Here is a 23927-nt window from a genome sequence, read left to right as displayed (position 1 = left end):
TGCACTTCCCCACCTTCCATGCAGAGGTGTTTACTGATACTCTGCTGATGTAAAAGCAATTTAAGGATTCACTGCTTTCACCGGTGATATCCATCAGGCAAAAGCCACTCCAAATCTGCCCTGAAGAACTGCTCTTTAAGAAGAGCCAAGCATCACACAATACCTGTCTAACAGTCCTGCTTACTTTCAGTTGATTTTGAAAAAGGCAAAAAAAGCGCTCCTACATGGAGGGAATTTAAAATTTAAACAGTATGAACTTATTTATTTGTGTTGACTTTAAAAGGCATCATAAATGGTCTTTACCCTCTAGTTTCTAGTTCCTAGGATCATTCCTAAAGGACACTTTTACAGTCACTTTTATACACCTTTGTAGAAACTGGTGGGCCTAATTTTGCTTTTGTTGATAATTAGTGGGGAAATATTGCAGGCCTTTACTGCAATGGGTTACTTAAGGAGGATGAATCAAACAATATTTACATGGGAGTATACTTTGTGAAACAAAACTCTGGATGGTTCTAAATGTACCTACTACCTCAGTAATGTAGTTGCAAACCAGAACAAGCAACAATAACAACATTTTTCCCAATTTGACAATTCATTTCCTTTTAGCTTTGGTTCATATATCTGCTTTGATATCTTATGTTTGTGCCCCAGACAAAATATCCTCTTCCTTCCAGTATCCCAACCCCTGTGCACAACTTCCTCCGTCTTGGAGAAAAGGAGGATAGCATGCTCTGGAAAGCATGTGCTTACTGCTCTGCAGAAGAGGGGAATACCTCTTAAAACAAAATTGTCCAACTGCAACCCTCTGCCTTTGGACCACTTGTAATTTCTACTTGCCAACATACAAAGTTTAAAACTCTTTAGCCAAATCTGATCTCATTCAACACCACTTAGGTTTAATGGTGTTGCCATTCACTTAAACACTATATAGGTTTACTAATAACAATTTGCTACAGTGTTGGGGTTAGATGTAAAAAGATGAAATATGGCAGGTTAAGAAAATGGCAGCTCCATAACTCAAATAACCAAATTACAAGTTTCTTCAGACAACTATCTTAAACCATCAAGCTGTCGAGAAGTATTTTGCCATCTATGTGTCCTTACACTATGCTAACTTATACGTTAATTAGTAGCCAAAACAAATGTTAAAAAAAAAAAAAAATCCCAACCCTGTAGCACTCCACACCACAATCAGTGGTTTAATTTCTCCACACCACAATCATTTCTCTGCAGCACAGCTGGTGAGTGCCAGAGCTTGGCTCCGGGTCTCGGGCAGCTCCATCCATCCCGTTTGGATGCTAAACGCGCTGAGGCTGCTGAGCACCCGCAGCTGATCCCTGCCGGATCTTCCCCACACATGCTCACTGCAGACACACATTCACTCCCCGTTCCTTCCTTCCTCAGCCTCCCTCCCTAAATCCTGCTGGCCACTTTTGTTTTGATTAGGACTGGGCTTGCCTGGTCCCCAGGAGAAGTCAAAGACGACAAGTCTGTAACAGCATACTCTGCATGGGGACTTCTATACTCCAAACAAGCATACCAATGTCATATTAGACATAAGGAGCAATGAAATACTCATCCCACTTGCTTGCCCAGAACTTCCAGTTATCCTGAGCAATTAAGTAGTTTTTAAAGGCTCCCAATAAAACAAAAAAAGGTATGCTAGATGAAAGAATGAATGCATCCTTGAAAAAGCACAGGATCACGTGTGCTCACAATATAAGAAAGTCAGTATTAAGTGTATAATGTCATGCCTTACTCTGTCACAGAAAAAGCAGTTTGACTGTGCCTAAAAACTAGGAATTCAAAGAACAGGCATCTGATTCATCATTGAAGAGGACAGTTGGTTACATTAAGTGGAAAAAACTGTTCAGATGCTGCTTGTATGCCTCACTTTCCATTTATTCTTCTGTTTACAGTCAAAACAGTCTCAGTAATTTTTCCTCCTTCTTTTGTTATAGGTACTTGAAAGAGTAAGAGCAATCTTTATATCACACAAATGATAGTGCAGTGCAGAAAGACTCAATGCAAGAAAAAAGGCTGTTTTCCATTTTAATCAAATTTTGTAGTAACAGTAAGAAAGTTTGGATGAAAGTGAAAAATTTCAAGCCGACTATGTTCCCTTTAATGAGAAGACAAAATACACCAGCTCCTACATGCTGCTCCTCCCTTCCTTCCTCTCCCCATCTCATAAAAGAGGATCCCAAAGAATGATTGTGTTTAAGGTCCCAGTTCAGAAATAGTATATCGATTCCTTATTGTGGTAAGAATTTTGGACTGAAGAGCCAGGTCCCAGCAAACTTCATCTAAACTGAAAAATCCATTCCATCCTGAAAAAACACATTACTGAGAAACAGACATAAATTTTTAACCCTTGGTATTCACAAACGTTCATCTGTTAATTGCATCTGTTTACATTCAGCACCCTACAGTCCATTATCATCTTTAACATCTGCACTTCACACTAAGCAAAAGAAAAAAGACTTGTTTCTAACTTAGTCTGTACTAAGTGTGTGTGAAAAAGACTATACAGCATTTTTGCCTTGCTGCCAGCATCCAAAAGAAGTAGCATATAAGTTGTCTAATTTTGAATGTGCACAAAACATTTAACAAATGTCATCCTTTTCTGATTCTATAAGAACTTCAGCTCTTCTGAGTTCTTTGCACTGAAGACCTTTATTCATGTGCACCACAAAAGGTTTCCCTCACTTCACCTCTCCAGTCTGCTTTAACCTTTCACAAATGGATCTTCTTCTAAAATTTAAGAAGAGCCAGTCATACATAACTAGGTCCAGAATTCACATAACAAAAGAGAAACAAGCTGTATTATTCATTCCATGGTAACTCATAATGAGAACATATGACAATATTGAGCCAAATTCAGTAAGGTGCACAGTCCTTGGATTTAAAAATGTTACAAAGGACTATTGTTGCTACTCTTCCATTTTTTTTTCAGAAGAGAGTTGACTTGGCAGATTGCTGCACTGAGCATAGCTTCTGTTCAAAAAATCAAATCATTTTTAGGACTCGTAATTTTTACATGACCCTGAATGACTCAAACACAAGACTTAAAGACATAAGCTGTATCAGAATAGAGCTAAAAAGGAAAAGATAGTGGATGCGTGTAAGTGTACCAAATTATGTTGTAGACACACAGATGCACATATATAATGGCCGGTGTGTTTCTACCTTAAATAATGCATCCAGCTCTAGGTACTTCATTACCAGAAGTCTTAAGGTAGTTCAGGGGAGATCAATCTAAATGATTAACACCAAAGGGGGGGACTTAAAAGGCAGGGTTAAAAACTCAATACTGCAGCTGTTTGTGAATAGAACATTCATTGGGTGAAGGGGAAGAGAAGTCCAAACAAAAGCATGGTCCTCTAAAAATATATCAATATATACAATTAGCATAGCACTGACTTTAGAAAAGTGTGACTATAATCCACATATAGCTAAGGGGGAACTCCAAGAAGAAAGCAAAATTATTTATTGCAAGCTCAAAAGTCTAGGTATAATGACCTTAAACTATTACAAGAATTTTGACTTGACATACAGTAAGTTTTTGTTCATAGCAAGATCTCATAAACTGGGCATAACAACGTCACCAAAAAAGAGTAAGATAAAAAAGGAAAAATAATGTTGTGGGGTTCAAGCTAGCTTTGAAAAGACTTTGACTAAGTAAACTAGGAGCTTCTCTCTCCTGCTCAGACTGCCTAATTCTACAAAATTACACTAGTAGCTACAAACACTGCAGAATGAGCGAATGAATACATGCAACACTACCTGCACACACTTAAATGATGAAGTGTTTTCGAAGCAGTTTTGAACAGTAGTGTTTTGTTTCAATGGATTAATAAGCTAACATCTTTGCCATGAAAAGGACCCAACACATGACAATTTTTTTCAAATTAATGAAACTAGTAAGAAGAGGGTCCAATCACTGCTCAGGCAACAGACTGTTGTACAAGCAGCAGCGTTAAACAACATTATAGATTTAAAGACATTTTTATGCTCTGACTGCTACTGCTAGAACTGCACAGCTAGTTAGCCAACAAAGTATTCTATGTAGCAATATCAATTATCTAGAATGTACTTTGAAACACAACAGATAGTATTTCTCCCTGTTATGTTATACAGAAACTGATGGAAGGAAGATTCACATCACAGTGAAGTTTATATATACACACCTTCGATTTCATCAGAATGAAAATGATGAAAAACATACTTTCTTTGCTGAATTCATTGGAGAATACTAATAATAACTTCACTCAGTAAGACATATCTTTAAGCAAACTCAAAATGACTGAGGCACACAGTTAACATGGTATTTTTCACTGCATTTTACACTGTGATTGTCTTAGAAACCCAAGGGTATATGGATAAATTGTAGATTATTAAACTGTAATAAACAAACTTGTCTAACATTTCCTTCTCTTCCCCTCCTTTAGGGAACACAACTCAATAGACTTCCAAATTTACTACTACTTTATTATTTTCTATGACTATTTTCCATTATGAAACTGAAAACCTTGTCTAGTATTACTTAAATGTATCAGGTTATCTTGCAGTTCAATACTTCTCTATTTCCACAGCTCTAAGAATATCTTTGTTTCCAAATGTGTTTTTTATTAACAGCACTACTATGTTTTAAATATTTGTCTTCTTCTAGTGAAGAAGCAAAAAAAATACATACATTAACACAAAATTACATTAAGAAAGAGGAGGTTTTATCTTTAAAGCAAATTTATTAAACTGTAAGAAGCAACTTTGTGACTTAAGATACAAAGAAGGGAAGAAAAGGGGAAAAGGAGGAAGACTGCTCCTTTTTTGATAAGTGTTTCATTCATTCAGTTCTAAAGAGAAAAAGCAGTAGCAAAGAGGGGGAAGCTTATATGCCAGTACAAAGCAGGAAGTGTAGGAATTTAGTGAGTTCACTACTGGATTCTAGGCTTTGTACATAATTGCGAATGCAAGCAGCTGCATTGAAGTGCAGGCCCTTAGGTGCAGGGGCACACGTAAGGCAGCAAGACCAGAAATCCACCCCATCCTGCACTGCAAGGCAACAGGCCACAGCAGCAGCTTCTTCAGAAGTTTCAGCCACCTTTTTTACTAACTAATCAATGGTGTATGCTTTAAAAAAGCCTGAAAAAGTTACTGCAGAATAAAGCTGGGCAACCAAATGCAACATTAAAAGGGAGTCATGGAACACCCCCTTCACCGTCATTGCAAACGTCATAGAAAACGGACAGCCACGTAAAAAGATGCCTTTTGCCTCAACATGGCCCTAGCCCACCCCAAAATGGTCTCTTTACCTGATGCCTCTCTTCTCTGATCACACAGGAGATGGGTGAAATTCAAAATTTAGAGAAGGACCACGGAAGTTCTTCTTCACAAACCACAGTACAGGTCTCAAAAAAAGTTCCCTTATTATTTTGTACCTATTTTGCATCAGTAACTCGTTCAACATGAAGGCATTCATACTAGTTTCCACATTCAAAACACAAAACCAACCATGCTGCTTAAAATTAAAACCATGGACCATACATCCCTTGTCTCCCCAACAGCCTTACAGAGACACTGCTTTTGGTCTGAATACTTAATGATTATTTTTTTTTTCTCTCCCTAGAAAGGAATAATTAAAAATCAACCAACCAAACCACATACATGCTTCAGAGTATCACCACAGGGACACTCTCAGGTCTGAATTACTGCAAAATAACACCATAATTATGTCTTAATTTCACTAACTAATCTCAGATGAGCTTTTAAAAAGTAATTCGAGGTTTACAAGGAAACCGTTTAAAACTGTACTCAAATGTTATCTGAATGAAACCCGACATTTATTTATCCTTTTTCCAGCTTAATTTTAAACAGTTTCCAAGGAAAGGCATATCTGCTCCTGATCAGTCTGGTGACAAATGATAAACCTTGTTAAAAAGTGTGACATTTGAAAATAAATAAAAACCACAGGAGACTTTTCTACCCAAGGAGGAAGATACGAAGAAACATTATACCCCTTGCACAAATGACCAGCCACAGAGACTAAGCACAATCTAACGACCTTATTTACTCAAATTGTACACTGCCAACAAAACCACTACCTAAGGCAACTCTGTAACTACAGATGTACTTAAATACCTAGAAAAAATAGGTTACTTCTCTTCACATAAAACCGGAGTCCCACTGAGCTCAACCAAATGTGGCAGGCTGAGATGGAAGACAAAAACGGGTCTTACTTGGTGTACAAAGACATCAACTGGAGACTCCAAGGGGCTTCCCTCTCGGTTGCTCATGGAGATGAACCCGAATCCCATTCTCACATTGAACCATTTGCAATGGCCGGTTCCGTGCAAAACCTGGGAATCCTCTTCTTCTTCCTGCTCCGGCAACTTCCCGGGTTCGTCTCCACCTTTACTCGCCCCTGCTGAGGTAGAGGGAAAGGCGGGGGGTGTGGGGTGGAAGGGGGAATAAAAAGAAGGAAGAGAGGGACAAGATGCAAAGCAAAGAGTTAAATTCTGGTAACATCCTTTTGCCGCTGTATAAAACAGTTATTACAAACGGAACGGGGTAAAAAAAAAAAAGGGGGGGGGGGGCACGAAGAAAACAAAATCAAAAAGCAAACTGTGAAAAATGCGTATTTTTCCTAAATCCTAAAATAAACAACCTTCTCCCCAAAATACGTAAAAAAATTAAATCACCGGAGGTTACAGAGAGGAAACACTGCGCTCGGAGGCTCTCCCTCTCTCTGAGCCCAGGGCAGCCCACGTTTCTGTACATACGTGTATTTTTCCATTTAACTCCATCTTTCAGCCACATTACAGCACGGAACGCGATACTTTACTTGAATATTGCTGGTTTAAGACCGATCCCATTTCTCAACAGAAATTCTCAGCCCAATTAGTCTCTCCTCGCAAGGCGCAGGACCGGGGGGCGAGGGGGGAGGCCGGCCGAGGAGGGGTGGAGGAGAGAGAATAAGCAAAATTGGGTAGATTGCACAACTGGTTATTGCACGTGCAGCGCCGAAACCACTATTTTCCAACGTGTATCTATCCCTCCTAGGAATAAACTTTCGATTAAAGTTGGGACAGGTGTACGGCCGTTTTCTCATCCCACCACTGCAACTGTGCTTAATCAAACAGGAACAATTCAAACAATAGCCCCCTGAAAGCTTTTCAAGTTGTGAATCGGTGTGGGCGGTACGGAACAGTTTCTGAGCTGGGTAACAATGGGTTTGGAGAAAGCCCCCTTGCGCGAGCTGCTAAAAAAGGGTAATGCATAGTTGGGTAAAAAAGGGGTGGGGGGAGGGGGGAGAGGGGGAGAGAGCGAACGAGCGAGCGAAAATCATAGTAAAACAATAGAAAAAGAAAATTAACCTTCGGCCATGTTGCCCCACGGGCCCTCTGCTCCAAACTCGTGAGATGAAAACTTTCCCTGTGGATCGAAGTGGTCTTCTGCATTAATCTAACATCCTGATTTTGAACGATCGCAAATTTAGCTCGCATGGTCTAATGTGCTTTCCCTCTTTTGATTTTTCCCCGTCTCTCTCGCTCCGTTTCTGGCCCCCTGCGCACACGTGACTCGGTCAATTACATGCTTTCTTGCTACTAATTTCGCATCGGATCCTTAAGGGGTTGGCAGCAGGCAGGAGCAGCCAATCGCCATTTCAAGTAGCCTGACACACCAAAATAATTTATGAATGAACAAGAAATTTCCAACGCGGCGCTTTTTTTTTTTTTTTTCCTTCCTTTTCGGACAGCTAATCTGCACGCTTCTTTACGGTAAATCGAGATGACGTATTATTCTGGGGGTTCTGCCCTCCCGTGCATGCAGAAATCCGTAGGAAGATCCGTGTATTTCTAGATACAGCCCACTGAACAACAGCTGCACGCAGGGGCGGCCGTGCGGAGGAGATTATGGGGGTATCTGCGCCCACCGCAGGCGGGCTCCGCGTGCGCACACGAAGGCGAGATGCTCCCGGACAGGGGACACGCGTGTGTGCAGGCATGGACAGGGGATACACGTGTGTGCACACACGCACGGCGAGCGCCGGCAGGCATCTGTGGCATCCTCTGCGCACAATGTGGGCAGATGCGCAACTGGATCGTTACTAATTTCGCATTCAAATTACAAGCGCGCCGGAAACGCGGTATCACCTTAATATGCCCCAGAATGTGCGGAGATCTAGCTTTTCACAACATTTCTGGAGGGGGGGGTGGGGCGAGGAATTGTACTTCACAGGTTTCTCCGCCATCTCTTTCCGGGGGAGGGGATGTGATTAATGACTTCCTAAATAAGAGCCCAGTTTTCAAGCCGAGAATTGGAGTGAACCTCAATCAGCAGTTGGGAGAGGACTGACAGAGAAAGGGATTTACTGGAGGAGAGGGCGAAAAAAAAAAAAAAAAAAGCCTCGGGGGAAGAGGACAAAGAGGGGAGAAATAACGGTGACCGCTGTTTTAAGTCTTCAGTGCCAGCGGGAGAAGGGACCCAATTCGGAGAAGAAAAGTGTGATGTGTAACGGGCTTGGTAACAGCCCCTTTTCAAAGGCACTCCCCTTCCGCGCTCACAGGTACACTGCTATGGCCCTGCCCTCCAGCCCTTCCTGCGGCTGTACGCACGGCCAAACGCTTTTAAAGTAATATTTTGTGAACGTGAGAAACAAACAGCGGAGAACTAGTTTTGTTTTCCCACCTGTCCATCTCCTTTAGGGTAAAGTTACAGATTAAAGTATTCTGTCCTCATCACCACCTACACGCATTAACCTGTCTTTCCATGCAGTATTTATACATATATATGCATGCATATATATATATATATATGTGTGTGTGTGTGTGTGTGTGTGTGTGTGTGTGTGTGTGTGTATGTGTGTATGTGTGTGCTTTAAACGTTGCTCATACCTTGTAAAAACCTGGACTCCGACTTTCTTCTTAACCCACCCCCCAGCATCCTCTCTTATCCCAAGGACACACAAACAAAAGCCAAGGCAACAAACTGATCCGTGCAGAACCTGAATGCAAGGGGCTTATGCATTTGCAAAGCACTTGCTGTTGTTTGGGAAGTGGCGTCGATCAGTCTGCCCAATTAAGGGGAACGCCTTTGCCCCCATGGGCCTGTTTACTCCTTTTGTTGCCTTTCAGGAAAGCGTCAATTCCCCTGCTAGCGCCTCATTTCTGTGTGAAACACCAAGGTGGAAGCTCCGTGTGATGGTTTGCAAGAAAGAGGCGAGGGTGGGCAAGAGTGTACAAATATAAGCACCCTGACAAGTGGAGCAGAAGCTTTAAATCCTGAAATTCCTTTGCAGTCTTCAACCGTAAATTTCCTATAGGTTATTTCAACAGTCAGGTCGATTTCCTACACTGACCTGCTTTACGCATTCGTGCAACATACCACTGCTTTTGGCTCATAACCTCCTTTCCCCCCTTACAATAGCGATTATTTTGCAATATTAAATCTCCAGTAATTTTATATGCTTGGATCTTATGACCCGGACGATATCTAATATATAATAAATGTACGCGATTTTAATACACGTGAAACCTCAGTTACGAAAATGAAATTAGAGTTACCGAAAGAAAATAATTCTTACACCTCTTACTTGAACTGCCCGAAACTACATATCTTGTGGCAGAATGGCAAATTTATAAAATACAAGATCCCTATGCCACTCCCCTCGAAAAGACAGAAAATACCCCTTTAATAACGTTTTAAAAGTCTTTATTTTAAAAGATTGATTTATTTTACCGGTATTCGGTATAAAAAATACCAATTCCTTAGAGGCTAGAATATTGGTTAAACAGACACAAACGAGTTGATTGAGGTCATTAAATGGACAAAATGTCTTGTTAGCAAATTTCAGTGAAAGGAAAATTTACTTTATGTTCTTCGGTAAATAAATGAACGACTACAAAACCACGTAAATAAATGAATGTAAATATATTGGTAGAAAAGTTTTTCTTAGGTTGCAAAATAAGTGCAGATTTTGTAAAATGGAGGGGGGTGGGATTTGCGATGTGTCTTTACTGAGATTTTCAGGCCTCCAGTATTAGTGGAATTAAGGTTGGGGTCACTGGACTGGTCACTGGTGTCAGATGTTATCGACTCATTCATTTCCTGCAAGGGACATCAGCCTTTCAAGTTTTGTGGAAGGTAGAGAGCTGTTGCCAGCTGGGAACTCTCCGGGTAAGAGAAAAAAAAAATTAAAAAGAAAAAAAAAAAGAATCCCAACCAAAACCCTTCCAAATTTCATTCTGAAAGGGGTGGAAAGAAAACCCTACGGAACAAGACAGTTCGTGGAAAAACTTAGTTTAATGGTAATAGTTTACATCTTTAAAAAATCTATTTCTATCCTTACATTTCGCTAAACATATGCTAATTTTGGTAAAGACAATTATAGGAAACTGGAATCATTGTCTTTCTACATGCACAGCAAGAGCTCGCTTGAAACTATGAAACCAAAACCAGTGGTGTTGGATTTCCTATTTGTCACCTTCCTAAAGCTTTTAAAGTCCTAACTTCGGTTTCTTCTATTCCCTTGAACAAAACCAAAACAAGGCAAAAACCGCACAACTGCCCGCCCCCCCCCCCCCCCCAAATACTACTCGCCTTCTCAAAAAAGAAAAAAAAAATCCTGGAGAAAACAGGAAAAAAAAAAAAACAAAAAAACAAAAACCCCAACAACAAACCAAGACAAATGACGGAGCAGCGTGCATTTGTGCATTTGAAACAAAACGCGTGTTTTACACTTGAAAGCAGAGCTCGGGGTGCTCCTACCACTTCCCATTTCAAAGCACAGCCAGCGCTCCTCGCCGACGGGCAGGCAGGAGGGGCAGGGGCGCCGCGGCGCCGTCCCTGCCCCCTCTCCTGCGCTGCCCGGGCTGGGCTGCTCGGCGCCGCCCCGCCGATGTTGGACCGCCTAAGATGCCCGTCGTGTTTTTTCTACACGGTCTCCACGGACACCGGCTCTTCCCAGATGTGCGGTGGGAGGGGGCCTTTCCCGCCGCTCCTACGGCCGGGAAGCTGTGCCGGTGCGGAGCTGTTCCCGCCAAAACCCTCTCACCTACATTTTGGGCGCCAAAGCCGCTTTCCCTTTCCGCCGCCGCGCAGCGCCCGGGTCGAGGCCGGGGGCGGCCAGGGCCCCGCTCCCGGCGCGATCCGTGGGGATCAGAGGCCGCTTCCCACCGCTGCTCCTCCGCCGGGCAGGGCCAGAGCCGGGCGCTCGCCCGACGCGGGGGCTCGGAGGTCCAGCGGCCGGGCCCGGGAGGCGGCTGGTCTGTCCCCGCAATCCTGCCCTAAAGCCGGGTTTTGCCCCCGGGCTTTTCTTTAACACTTCCCAGAAAACGCGGCTCCTTCTCAGAGGGGACGTGGCGGCGTGCCTGCCCGCGCCTTTGGGAAAGCAGGGTCGGACGCGCTCAGGACACTGCCAACTCCTCTGGGCGAGCTTATTACCCTGGCTTTAAATCGCCAGCATTAATAGTAGAAAATACGCAATTTGTAATTATTTTTTTAAACAGAACACAGCGCCGGCCCAACTGCGCGCTGCCACGCCTCGGATCGAGCACGGACGGGATTTGCCCGACGTGCGACTGCGGGTATGAAGTTACAGGCTTTACGGGGGCCCTTCGCACCGCGCCCGTCCCGAACCGCGGCTCTTTTCGGGAAATGCAGTTTCAGGGCGCCGAAAGCGCCTCTCTCCCCTCACTCCCACCCGCCGCAGCAGCTCGGCTTTTTAGCTTCTCCGGCGCTCCTCAGCCGTCACACCCAAGCGGGCGCTCCCGGATGCCCGGAGCCCGCCCCTGCTCCCTCATGGGACGGGGGCAGCCCTCGCCGAGGTTCGCAAGAGCCGCTGCCCGAACTGGGGGTCGGAGCCCGGTTACAAGCATGAGCTTTACCAACACGCTGTTGGAACCAGAAGCGGCGGCCGTGGGTGCGGCGCGGGCCCGCCCTGCTGGGCGTGCCGGGGTTTGCGGGGGACTCCGAAAAGTACTGTCAATTTTACTGGGATGCCGCGCCGGATCCGCGGGCAGGAGAACGCGAGAGGCGCTCACTCGGAGAGCTCGGATGCAGGATGTGGTCTCACGTACATTAACCGTCTCTCAGCTGCGGATTTGCAACTGATAGCGCCGCTTCCCCGGGGGATTTAAGGAGGCTCTGGAAGTCGTCGCGGAAGACCGTCTGAGAGGGCTAACGCCCCGCCGGGAACGCCGGCCCCCGCGGAGGGACCGGCTGCACGGCCCGGTGTCACCGCTTCGCCTCCCGCCCGGCAGGCGCAGCACGATGAGCGGGCGGCTCCGCGACCCGGGCGCTTTCGTTCAGCCCGTCTCCTCAGGCGGGACGCGGCTTACGCGCGGTATCCTCCCCGACGGGCGCTCTGCCCTGCGGCATCCCGGCGGGGAAACGGACAGCTCCTCCCGCCCCAGCACAACACCTGGCGCCTGCCATCGCCCGTCCCAGGCCGTCCACCGCTGGCAGGGAGCGCGTCCCGCGGTGCGGGCTCACGAGTGTCCCCGGGACGCGCGTCCGTCCCTCAGGGGCGCAGCGCCGCTCCGCGGGGAGCTCCGCGCCCGGCCCGCGCATGCGCCGCCCCGGGCGGGCACGGCGGGCGCCCGGGCAGGGGCTATGGACGGGCGGGCAGGGGGATGGACGGGCGGGCAGGGGGATGGACGGGCGTGAGGGGGATGGACGGGCGGGCAGGGGCTATGGACGGGCGTGAGGGGGATGGACGGGCGGGCAGGGGGGTGGACGGGCGTGAGGGGGATGGACGGGCGGGCAGGGGCTATGGACGGGCGTGAGGGGGATGGACGGACGGGCAGGGGGATGGACGGACGGGCAGGGGCTATGGACGGGCGGGCAGGGGGATGGACGGGCGTGAGGGGCTATGGACGGGCGGGCAGGGGGATGGACGGGCGGGCAGGGAGATGGACGGACGGGCAGGGAGATAGACGGACGGGCAGGGGCCGGACGGGCGGACAGGCGGCTGGGCAGACGGCACTGCCGAGGCGTCGCGGTCGGAGGAGGTGCGTGGCGGTAGTGTGACAGCGGCACGGAAATAACTCCACGAGTTAAAATTTCAGTCAGCGATTGGGGTGTGTGCGGCCACCGGCGCGTCTGCCGGGGTGGTGGTCCCGCCGCGCTCATACAAACCCATGGGTTTCCACCATTTGCGACAGGTATGTGACAGAGGGTTACTGTAAATAAACTTTCCTTATGTAATTGTTTATTTCTCTTACAGAAGCAGAACACTCAAAACTGCATCCAACAAGAACTCTGAAGCCTGTGCACAAAATTAGCGATTCTTCCTCATCCCACCCAATGATTATGTTCATGAGAGTCAGCGGGACAGAAGTGCTGAAGTACCTCAGTTTTACGGATACACAGTCAGCCACGTAAGACGCTGGAGAGAAGACTGACCTGAGCCTGAGGAGACCTTCTTCAGTGACCTCATCGTCTTCTGAGGAACCTAAAATCAGAGAGCTGGAGTCAGTACTGCATACACTGTCCCAGTCTACAGTATTTAATTACCTCATCTCCAGTTTAACAGCTCATTAGGAGGCCAAAAATGCCAGGGCATCGACTCTATGAAGTGACCTGTAAACCTACTGTTTGAGACTTACCTAGCTCATCAGAATCACAGTGAGATAACCAAGGTGTAAGGAAGAAAATAAAGTGCTGCTTCCCCGCCGTCCCCGTACCCTCCCCCCCCCCCCCCCGGCCCCCAGCACCATTAAAAGCATTGCTCCTTTCATTTGTCTCTTATGAAAGCTACAGGGAAAAGACACAGATTTGCAGAATATTGGAAGGTGTTATTTTCCTTTATCAATATTTAATTGCAGTAGGTAACCCAAGAACTAGTGAGTTGTCTTTACTATGCTTAAATTTTACATATTAAACAATCAAGTCATACCTTGCATATGATTTAAGAAAAGCCAATAAAAATAATTCTCCTGGATGTTTTCATGGTCGAAATAGTAACTCAATGCCAACTTATGAGTATCAACAGAAAAATGCTTTTAGCATTTTAAAAGACTTAGACTTATAAAACTGTAGAGCACAGAATGTAATAATATTAAATTCTAGGACTCAATCTAAACAAAATCAGTCATACAAATACAGATATGTGACTTGACTGAAATTTCAAAAAGGTGCACTTTTGCTTTAGTTGAAAAAGGCCATGCTTATTTTGTATCATGTCAACAAAAACATTACACAGAAAAAAAACGCTGCAGATGGCATGAAGCATTAACAAAAATACTTTTGTTTTGGACTATACTTGTTACTTAGGCTGTCCAGTTTGCTTATCAAATGAAGGATTAATACATAGAAGCATGCACAAACACACCTGCCACAAGCATGTCCTCCTGTCACCCTCTACTGTCTTTTTGAATAAACTATCTTAACTAAAACCCATGCAAAAAGAAACAAAGAATTGCAGTATCAACCTGTTTAGATATAATCCCAATTCTCTTCTGTATTAGAGAAATCTGAATTTTGTCTATTTTTTTTTTTTTCCAGTTTAAGAGAACATCTGGACAGCTATCCTGCTCTCTTACTAAAAACCAAAAAATAAAATTGTATATCCTTCTAGGAGTGAGCAAAGTCAGAAGAAAGAACAAAGACAAATGAGAACCAACTTTCTCTAACTTCTTTTCCCTTACAGTCAAATATCCCGAATCCTTTCCAACACCAGAAATTGGAAAAGAGGATGGTACAATCTTTATTTTCAGTGCAACAACTGGCAAGCGGATTCAGCTCCTCTTCTTTTGTAGTAACTAACTTTTCCAGTGGAATTGTGTAGACTTTTGTCTAGTATTAAACCTAACTCTGCTTTTACACCTTCAAGCACTGAAGCCCAATCTCTTGTATCTGCTTCTTTGTTCTGCCAACCTGTGGCTATGTGGCTTTTGTGTCTTTCAGATTTACTTGCATTATTTATGCAACATAATGAAATATGCAAGCATAGAGTAAAGGATCCATTCTTGGCTTTAGAACATAGCCTGCTTCAGTTTATGAGGGGATTAAAAATGAGTATTTGCGGGAGTGGTGTTTGGATTCAAAGGAGCAAAGTACAGTTCTTAAAAACTGTAGCAGAAAACAGGACAAGTTATTCTTGTTTCCAGTATTGTCATTTTGTAACACATTTTTAAGCATTACATATTCTAGAGGGTCACATAATAGATCATTAAGCAGAAAAATGGATATCTATTTCTTTTACAGTTACTACAAAAAGCTTCCTGATACAATACTTAAAGCTTGGCATAAGAATCAAAATCAGTAACTGATTTAAATGGAAGCAGGTTTGGGCTCTGGAGTGGCTCATGGTGAACTCTCCTGTACCTGCTTATGCCTGTACAAACCAAATAATTACTTTGGCATTTTACTTCTGAAACTATCTTGGTATTTACATGAACTTCGTAACTCCAAGTAAGTAAGTAAATGCTGCTAAGGAATTGTGTACTAGACAGTATGATGTTTTCAGAGAAAAAGTCACTACCTTTGAAAGCAATCCTTATTTTAATGAGGCATTCATAGCATGTGGAAGGATACTGCAACAGTGAGCATGAAAATTAATGCAAGAGAACACCATATGGAATTATTTCTGGAAATTAAATACAATGAAAATAGGAAATACAATGAAAAGCGCAGTATCAGTTAAAGGCACGCTGACAGACACCCAACAAACGTAATCCACTTTCCCTTAACTAGTAGCACATTCTGTAATTCAACTGACTTTACAGCTCATATAATCTATTTTTGACAACTTATCAATCGGTAAAAAATAATAGCAAGTTTATATCTATTTAAAATGAATTCTCTGAAATATGGATTGTTTTGAATTCATTACCTTAAGCAGGTTTGCTGCCAAAGGATTTAGAAACATTGTTTGGAAGAAAGTAAAGCAGACATAAATAGTTACTCCACTTAAGTAAGACATACACTTTCCTCCAAAAGTAAATTGAAAAGAAAAATAAATATGTTAAAACTGTTTCTTTCACAGTGGTAGCCAAAGTACTTCTTCCAAAGTAAAGCCAGCAATATTTTTTTAAAGAATGCTGGGTACTGTAAGTATGATTAGAGAGTAGAAGAACTAGAAAACAAAACCCACCAATCCTTTATTTTGTAACAAACAAGGAAAATATTCCAGTATTGAAAGGATCTTCTTTCAGTTAACTCATCAGGAGTGAAGACTTAAATGGATGAATGCTGCAAAGTATACAAAATTTTAAAACTCTGTGGACAGAACCCAAGCTTAGTAAGAGCATAAAACATGAGCTTTTAAAATGTATCCATATACACACTCCAGTTAGATATAGTAACAAACTTTGCTGTCATTTGAACCAGTCAGTAAAAATTAACCTTACTTACTGTTCTATTTTGTTTGCCCTTTTCATTTCATTCAGTTCAATATAGTTACTTTGAAACACATATATAAGAAAAATTAACATTTCCTGAAAAGGTACACTCAAGTGTTAATGTCCTTATGTAATCACAGGGTGGATAAAGTTGAAAGCTCTCACAATTTTATTCTTTGCTTAGCCATATTTTTCTTTGCTTTTCTTCCATGCTTCTGTTTATACACCATTACAGTATTTTTCTAGCATGTGAAGATGAAAGCAAGTATGTGCGAGATATTTTAAAATATTTTCACAACGCTGATTTAAGAAAATTAATTGAATTACCACCATCTGAAAACTTAAGCTTTCTTTGCTAATTTCACTCACTTTTGTCACTGATCTGAAGGAGAGTAACTACAGCTTCAAGTAAATAACACAGCTAGGCAATAGCCCAAATATGCTTTTTTTCTGATATAAAAGAGGCTAAGCATATCTTAGTTTTTAGGAAATTAAGAAACCAACATCCAGTTACACACCTTTTAATTATGTGTAAGAATGTAATTTGACTACAGTGAGAACTAGAACAAAGAAAAGAAAAATGTGCTTCCACCATTGTTAGGAATCTGATTCTTCTGGGCAATAAAAAAGGTAATGAACTCCACACAATATCAGAATGGGAGCCAATGAAAGCCTGACAACTCTAGGATCAGAGTTTCTCCTCAAAATTAAATGCTACTACTGTACTGACAATTATTTTAGCAACAAAAACTATTTAGCATTTATTTAGCTTAAAACATAAATAATACTTAACAATGGAATATGCTGAAAAAGGTTATTTTTGTTTAAGGGATTGCAATTACTTATATACAATTCTCATATTTAGTGTATTTGATTTAGTAAAATCTGCAATTTCTTATGGTCTGCATTTGAATATACATATACTAAACAATGATCATAATTATTGAATTAAAAAGCAATGTAAAGCAGGTATGTTTCAAACAATATTTTGTGATCCAAACATGAATTTTTTAAACACACTATGTAAAAATGGATAACTGCTGTTCTACTTCCTACATATTTATTTTGTTCCCAGTTGAATGTTATCAAGAACATTTGAAATTGCTACACACTGATTTGCTATACAGCAAATGAAACAATGAGAAAACTACTTTGTGATCTTATTACATGTTTGCGGATGATTTTTCTTTGTACTTCTTAAATTACTACATGTCAGTACTTTGTAAGGAAAAGAACTTTAAAAGCCCTGATTCTCAAATCATAGGTATGTAACATTTTTCAGAGTTTGATCACTGATTTATTACATATAGAGAGCAAGTTATTATTCCCCCACTTGATAACTATTTGCAAACAAAACAATGCCAAATGAAGTACTGAAAAAAAAAAACCTGCTAAAGGACAAATTAAGAACGAATATTATGACAAGCTGAATTCAGTATTTGTACAACTTACAACTTTCACTTGGGTTATAAAAATACTGCAGCCAAGTAGGATTTTAACATCATCCCATCAAAAGTGATGGCACTACAAGTTTTATTTTAAAAATTGAATAATTTTTATTTACTTTTATAAAAATTGTATTATGGTTTGTTCAGATCTCCTGAGATGTTTTACATCAACACTTGTTTTGATGGAATTCACACATCTTCACATATCTTTTCCTTTGCACAGAACTTCTGTCTTATTTGCATATTCTATTTAACTACAAACCACAGAATCTCCTTTCTTCATTTTTACTGGGTTTTTAAATTATTACTTGAGAGCACTACTAATGATGGATTTTATAATAATTTGTATTTTGCAATATGCTCATCAAGCACTGCTATGGATATAATCAAACATTGTAGAAGTTAAAGAGCAGATGAGTGTCTGTATTTTAAACACCAATATTCACTTTCCTAGAAGAGTGGATAGTTCAAGGCATATCCTTCCAATTTCAACTGGAGTGGACAACAGTCCTTTATGTCAATGGCTTCTGACTGAGCTATTGTTTCAAACAGCTGAACAGATAAAGTAATGCAATGGTCACTTTTTATAAACTTTAGTGGAGATAGGTTATTAATTCAAACCAGAAAAAAAAAACAACAAAAACAAGAACATCAGTGATATACAACTAAAATTCACAATCTCTAAAAGAAAAGATGAAAACTTTAAAAACAATGTACACATCAGTATTTGAAGTAGGTACAGGACATACAGTATCTGAAAAGAAAGCAAAAACCTAATAACTGATACAAAATTCTTAGTGAGCAAGGGTACAAATTTTAACAGTTGAATTTCTTGTAATTATCCTTAGGTGTTTCATTACTGCATATGGTCAGCCTATAGAATATTTGTTAAATACCTTCAAAATATTTATGAAAGCTTGGTTTAGTCTAAATGTGATATTACTGATATAAACACTGAACGTTCAAATTGTTAGAAAAAGAATCTTAGTCCATATAATAAAGTAATAATCACATACACATACTAGTTAAAGAGTCAGGTATTAGGTCTCTCTAATTACTGCATATGGACATACAGAATGCTGCAGACTGGAAGTAGGATTATGGGGAAGTGGTTAGCTAGAAATGATAATTATATGCATGAATGCCATAATGAATGGACCTGCAATCTAACATTGAAACAATAGCACAAGCAGCATTTTTTTTTTTGCTAAAATCATTGAAAAATCAGAAAATGGCTACACAACACTCTCATATCTGAAGTAGGAATATTAAGTACAGATGGTGGATTATCACATGTTAACTTAAGAAATGCATTTAAATATTTTAAGACACATGCATTTTTACATCAGTAACAGCACAACTAATTCCCTAATAGAACTACATTCAAGAAAATAGGGAATTGTCTAAAACTACTTCTAGCTCTGTTAGAATTCACTAGTTAAATATTACAGTCCTTACTCTTCTGTATAATTAAGCTTTTGTTCAACTATGAAAAAACTAGAAACTGACTGCTTGAAAATGAGCTGCATGACCTTTGTCCTGGTTTGTCACCTCTGACCTTTAATTTGAAGGTCAATTCATTCTGCATATCAATTAATTCTATTTTTAGAAGAATTTACATTTTTAGAATGTAAATTTTTAAGTGTTATCTTCCCATATGAAACACACTATGATGGTTTTGTCTTTTTTTTTTTGTCAGCCTCTACACATCACACCAGAGGAGCATATTTGCTTTTTATTGTGCAACTGTATTTGAAACATCCAGTGTGCAATTACAGAAAATGAATGCTTGTCTCTGAGATGAAAAAAAGCTTTTAATTCTTTTTCATGTAGTAGAGATGTTGCAGCACATTAAAGTAAATTTTGAAAAAAGGATCTGCTAGACAGCACACCTTTCTAAATTTGTCTTTTTTAGAGGAAAAAAGGAGAAAACCTTATGCCTGTGTTTGCCTTGCTTCTAATGGATACCTGTTTTTTCCTGAACCTTCTTTGTGCCATGAGTGGTTATTTCATTCCCACTGATGACATGCTCTTTTGATATTCACTTTCAGAACGTCCTTTTATAAACTGAACCTGTGGTTAAAAACAGCAAATATGAAGTTCTTGTCTAGTTGCTGGTTTCATTTCCATTTCACATAAGTAACGTTAAGCTTCCCAAGTTGGCTACAAAACAATCTGCGTTGCTGGGAGAGTCGTGTTCCAAAGCAGAAAGCGCTGTAGTATTTGCCATTGATTTTGCTGTCAGCATCCGACACGGGCGCGATACAGTGCCTTACACACAGGCCGCGGGTGCGAGCGCTCCCGAGAGCGGCGCGGAGCAGCGGCCGAGAGCCGCGGGGGCAGCGCCCCAGAGCCGCGGGGGGCAGCGGCCGAGAGCGGCGCGGGCAGCGGCCGAGAACCGCGGGGGCAGCGCCCCAGAGCCGCGGGGGCAGCGCCCCAGAGCCGCGGGGGCAGCGGCCGAGAGCCGCGGGGGGCAGCGCCCCAGAGCCGCGGGGGGCAGCGCCCCAGAGCCGCGGGGGCAGCGGCCGAGAGCCGCGGGGGGCAGCGCCCCAGAGCCGCGGGGGCAGCGCCCCAGAGCCGCGGGGGCAGCTGGCCCCGGCAGTAACATGGCCGCGGGTTCAGCACCGCGGACAGCGCCGCGCCCACGGAGGAGGGGCCGCGCCCGCCGCCGGCCCTCGGCGCGGCCCGCGGGTCACCGCGCCGCCCGCCCCGCCGCGCTCCGCCGGCCGCGGGGGACGCGCGGCTCGCCGCCCAGGGAAAGCGGCTCCTTTGGAAGCCGCCTCCCGGCCCAGCGCCCTGCTCGCAGCGACGCGCGGTGCCTCCCTCGCCTCCCCGCCCGAGGGTCGCGCCGGGGCTTCGGCTGCCGCTCAAACAAAACGCCGCCACGGGGTTGCAAAGCACCAAAACAGGAGGAACAAATGGCTTAACCGCTTAGGCTTCAAAATTCACTTCTGCGCTCGGCGATGCCATATGAAACACTGCGTGTGACCGTACCACTGCATCCTGCAAATGGCCTACACTGCAGCTGTTCAGGCCTAGGAGGGAGAGCATGTGGGGTTTCCTTCTTCATTTATGCATCATTGTCATCCCTCTCATGAAATTCTCAGTACACGCCAGCTAATAAATTTTCAGATTAATTAAAATTTAAAAAAAAAGTTTTGATAAAAGTGAGACAGCAGCACATGTCCTTTACAGAATGTATTTTAAAATGATTGGAGTAGAAGGCAATTACTTTTGATCTACACACACAGGCAGAGTTTTTAGTACAGCTGCATTTCTGTAACTACTACACAGGACGAACATCAGGTATAATCACTACCTTTGCCATTACATACATGATTCATTTGACTACAGCAAAGGAAAGTTGACTTCCTGGTGTATTAATAATTTAGGTCATAATTTAATTCAACATTGATTCATACTACTCTTATACTAAAGGGAAAAACAAATAATCATCCTTTGAAGAATTAAGCAGCATATATTACAAATAAATTTTCAAACAAGTTTGTTAGTATTATCTTCTCTGAAGCTTTTAAGAGTTTTTGTTTTTTTTCAGTACTGTGTTTTAGAAAATAAATGCCAAGCATACAAGTATCAATCAAAGAGTAAACATGCACCATTGCACTTCAGTACAATGTTATATCCAGGTATCACTAAAAGTATACACAACTACATTTAAATTAACTATGACCAAATTTAGCTGTAACTATTTTCTTAGTGTCTGATGACTTGTCCATGACAGGACACTTCTCCATACTTTCAACTTTTATTCAAGATGCGAAATTCCAAAACAGGTGGGGAAAAAACCACAGCCCTGTGAACGGCCTATTTCAAAAGAACAGCAAGACCAGTTCCATAAGGAAAAGGAGTCAAGTCTGTAAACAAATCGGTGTAGCATGCACTACTGTTTTGTCCCATCACTGCAAGATCATCGTGCATCACTTACTCACCATCACTAACAAGCTAATGACTGGTAAGAGAAAAACAAGTAAATGAATCAAATCTCTTTAGGTAATATGTTTATCAGATTAAAATGGGTAATTCCCTCACATTAAAGCTAAAAAATTTTAAAAAATTAAAATTAACTTGGACTTTTCAAATTTATTTAGATACGCCACGCCAATTGCATATTTTATTATAGCTTGGACAAAATGCGTGCATTGCTGCTGTTTACTTATTTTTAGATGAACGTTCTCCCTCGATAGCTGGTTATCTGACCCGCGGTATGGTGTACTACAACGACACAACAGCCGAGTGGAACTGCCGGCGCTCAGACGCGGTCGCTGCCCGCGGAGCCCAGAGGTACCACGGCCGTACCCTCACCGCGGAGGCAGCGGCCGCGCAACCGGACAGGGAGGAGCAAGGCGTGTTGGAGACATTTCGGCACTTTATTTGCTCTCTCCCGGAGCGCGTCCCGCACCGTCCGTGCCTGGCGGGCACCCCAGAGCCGCCCGCGGAGCCGGCAGGGACGCGTGTCACAGTGCCCTGGAGAGCCCGCCGCCCCTCGCCGGCAGGGACGCGTGTCACAGTGGCCTGGAGAGCCCGCCGCCCCTCGCCGGCAGGGACGCGTGTCACAGTGGCCCGGAGAGCCCGCCGCCCCTCGCCGGCAGGGACGCGCCGGGCCCGGCGCCGTGCCCGCAGCCCCGCCGGGGGCGGGCAGCGCCCGGCCGCGACCCCGCGCCGCGGCGGGAGCTATCCAAGATGGCGGCCCCGCCGCCACTCGCGTTAAACCCCCCGCACCGCGCACACGGCGCCGCGCGTGACACGCGGCCGCAGCCCGCCCCGCCGGTGGTTACCGCAGGGCGGCCGAGCCCCGCACCCTTCGGGGAGCGCCGCCTCCGCCACATCCTTCGCTCCCCAGCCGCCTCGCTGCGGACGCGTCGCCCGGCGGGTCCCGTCCCGCCGCCAGTCCGCTCTCCTCCCCTGGCCTTCCCTTCCGCCGGGCCGCGGGCGCCCCACGCCGGTCCCTGCCCGTTCCTCCCGGCCGCGGCCGCTCGCCGGGCGGTCACCGCCATCCGGCGGCGGCTGTCGGCGGGGCGCGGGCCGCCCCCTGGCGTCGGGCTGTCGCACCGTCCCCGCGGCCGGTCCCTCGGCCCCGGCCGCTACCGGCTCTCGGCGGGGCGCTGCGCCCAGCGCCCCGCTCGGCGCGGCTTCGTCCCTTCACCCTTTCCTCTACCGCGGCTGCCGTCGTCGTTCGCGTTTGACGGGCGGCGCGGCCCGGCGCCCCCTCTCCCGTGCCCGCGGCTCGGGCGCGGACAGCCGGGGCCGGAGCGGGCGGGCTCGGGGGCAGCGGCGGCCGGCGGAGGAGGGGGCGCGGCGGCGGTGGCGAAGGGAGAAAGGTGCGAACCCGGAAGTACACCCGCCCCGCCGCCGCCCGCAGGGAGCACCCGCGCCCGCACACACAACAATGCGGCGCCGCTCCGCCTCCGCCCAGCGCAACTTTTCCGCCGGCACTGGAGGAAACCCGCCGGCCGTCCCCTCCCCGCGGCCGCCCACCAGCGCCCCGGCGGGTGCGGCGCCGGCAGGAGGGCGAGACCCGCGAAGGGAGAGGTGAAGGGAGCTCGCTTACCTCCCGCACGCCATGGTGGCCGGGCTGAGCGGGGCTGTGCCGGCGGCTGCCGCGGTGGCGAGGCGAGCGCGGGGGCTGGGGGCGCGCACCCACCGACGGGCGCCCCCGGCCGGGGGGCTTTGCCTTCCCGAGCCACTGGGAGGACGGAACGGAGGAGGAGGAGGAGAAAGCGAGCTGCGGCGCAGAGGGAACCGGTGCTCCCGGCGGGAAGGCGGCGGCAGCAGCAGCCAGCGAGGAGGGGCGGCGGCGGCGGGCGGACACGGCCCCGGCGCTGGCTCACGCCGCCGCAGCCGCCGCGCACCTGCCCCGCCGCCCTCCCCGCGGGCGGGCGGGCGGCACCGGCGGCTGCGCGCGGGGGCGCTCCAGGGCAGCGGGAGCCGGCGGGCGGGGCGGGGCCGGCCGCGCCCCCGGGAGTCCCCCGACGGCTCCGCCGGAGCCGACCCTCGCCCAGGGCGAGGGCCCCTGTCGCGGCATCCAGCCAACAACCTCCTCCCCCAGGCGCCTCCTTGGCTGCACATCGTGGAGGCCATTTGGCACTTGTGGTTGTGTCCGGCTCCGCCG

General features: G+C 45.3%; 1 protein-coding gene and 1 long non-coding RNA gene across 11 annotated transcripts in view; one reads left to right on the top strand and one right to left on the bottom strand.

Moving 5' to 3' along the window:
- The window catches only part of LIN28B (lin-28 RNA binding posttranscriptional regulator B), a 99806-nt gene extending 76120 nt beyond the window's left edge, over positions 1 to 23686 (bottom strand). Inside the window, exons 1-3 of one of the 10 annotated variants that reach the window (XM_085574937.1) lie at positions 23367 to 23686; positions 13411 to 13459; positions 6243 to 6430 (exon numbers count right to left, since the gene is read on the bottom strand). In XM_085574937.1, the coding sequence (XP_085431063.1) occupies positions 6243 to 6430; positions 13411 to 13444 (222 nt within the window). In that variant the 5' untranslated portion in view covers positions 13445 to 13459; positions 23367 to 23686. Of the gene's footprint in view, positions 1 to 6242; positions 6431 to 6704; positions 7351 to 7379; positions 7587 to 13410; positions 20154 to 23366 lie in introns of those variants that run through there. The other 9 variants (XM_085574939.1, XM_085574938.1, XM_085574940.1 and 6 more) reach the window with 9 other exon arrangements.
- Positions 7733 to 14402, top strand: LOC146767875 (uncharacterized). Its single transcript, XR_014953702.1, has 2 exons — positions 7733 to 12486; positions 13232 to 14402. It is a non-coding gene; the product is annotated as an uncharacterized LOC146767875 (long non-coding RNA).
- Positions 23687 to 23927: the final 241 nt, after the last annotated feature.

This window comes from Lonchura striata, chromosome 3 (genome assembly GCF_050655825.1).
Source record: "Lonchura striata isolate lonStrDom1 chromosome 3, ASM5065582v1, whole genome shotgun sequence".
Taxonomy (NCBI): domain Eukaryota; kingdom Metazoa; phylum Chordata; class Aves; order Passeriformes; family Estrildidae; genus Lonchura; species Lonchura striata.
This window is presented reverse-complemented; position numbering and strand designations above follow the sequence as displayed.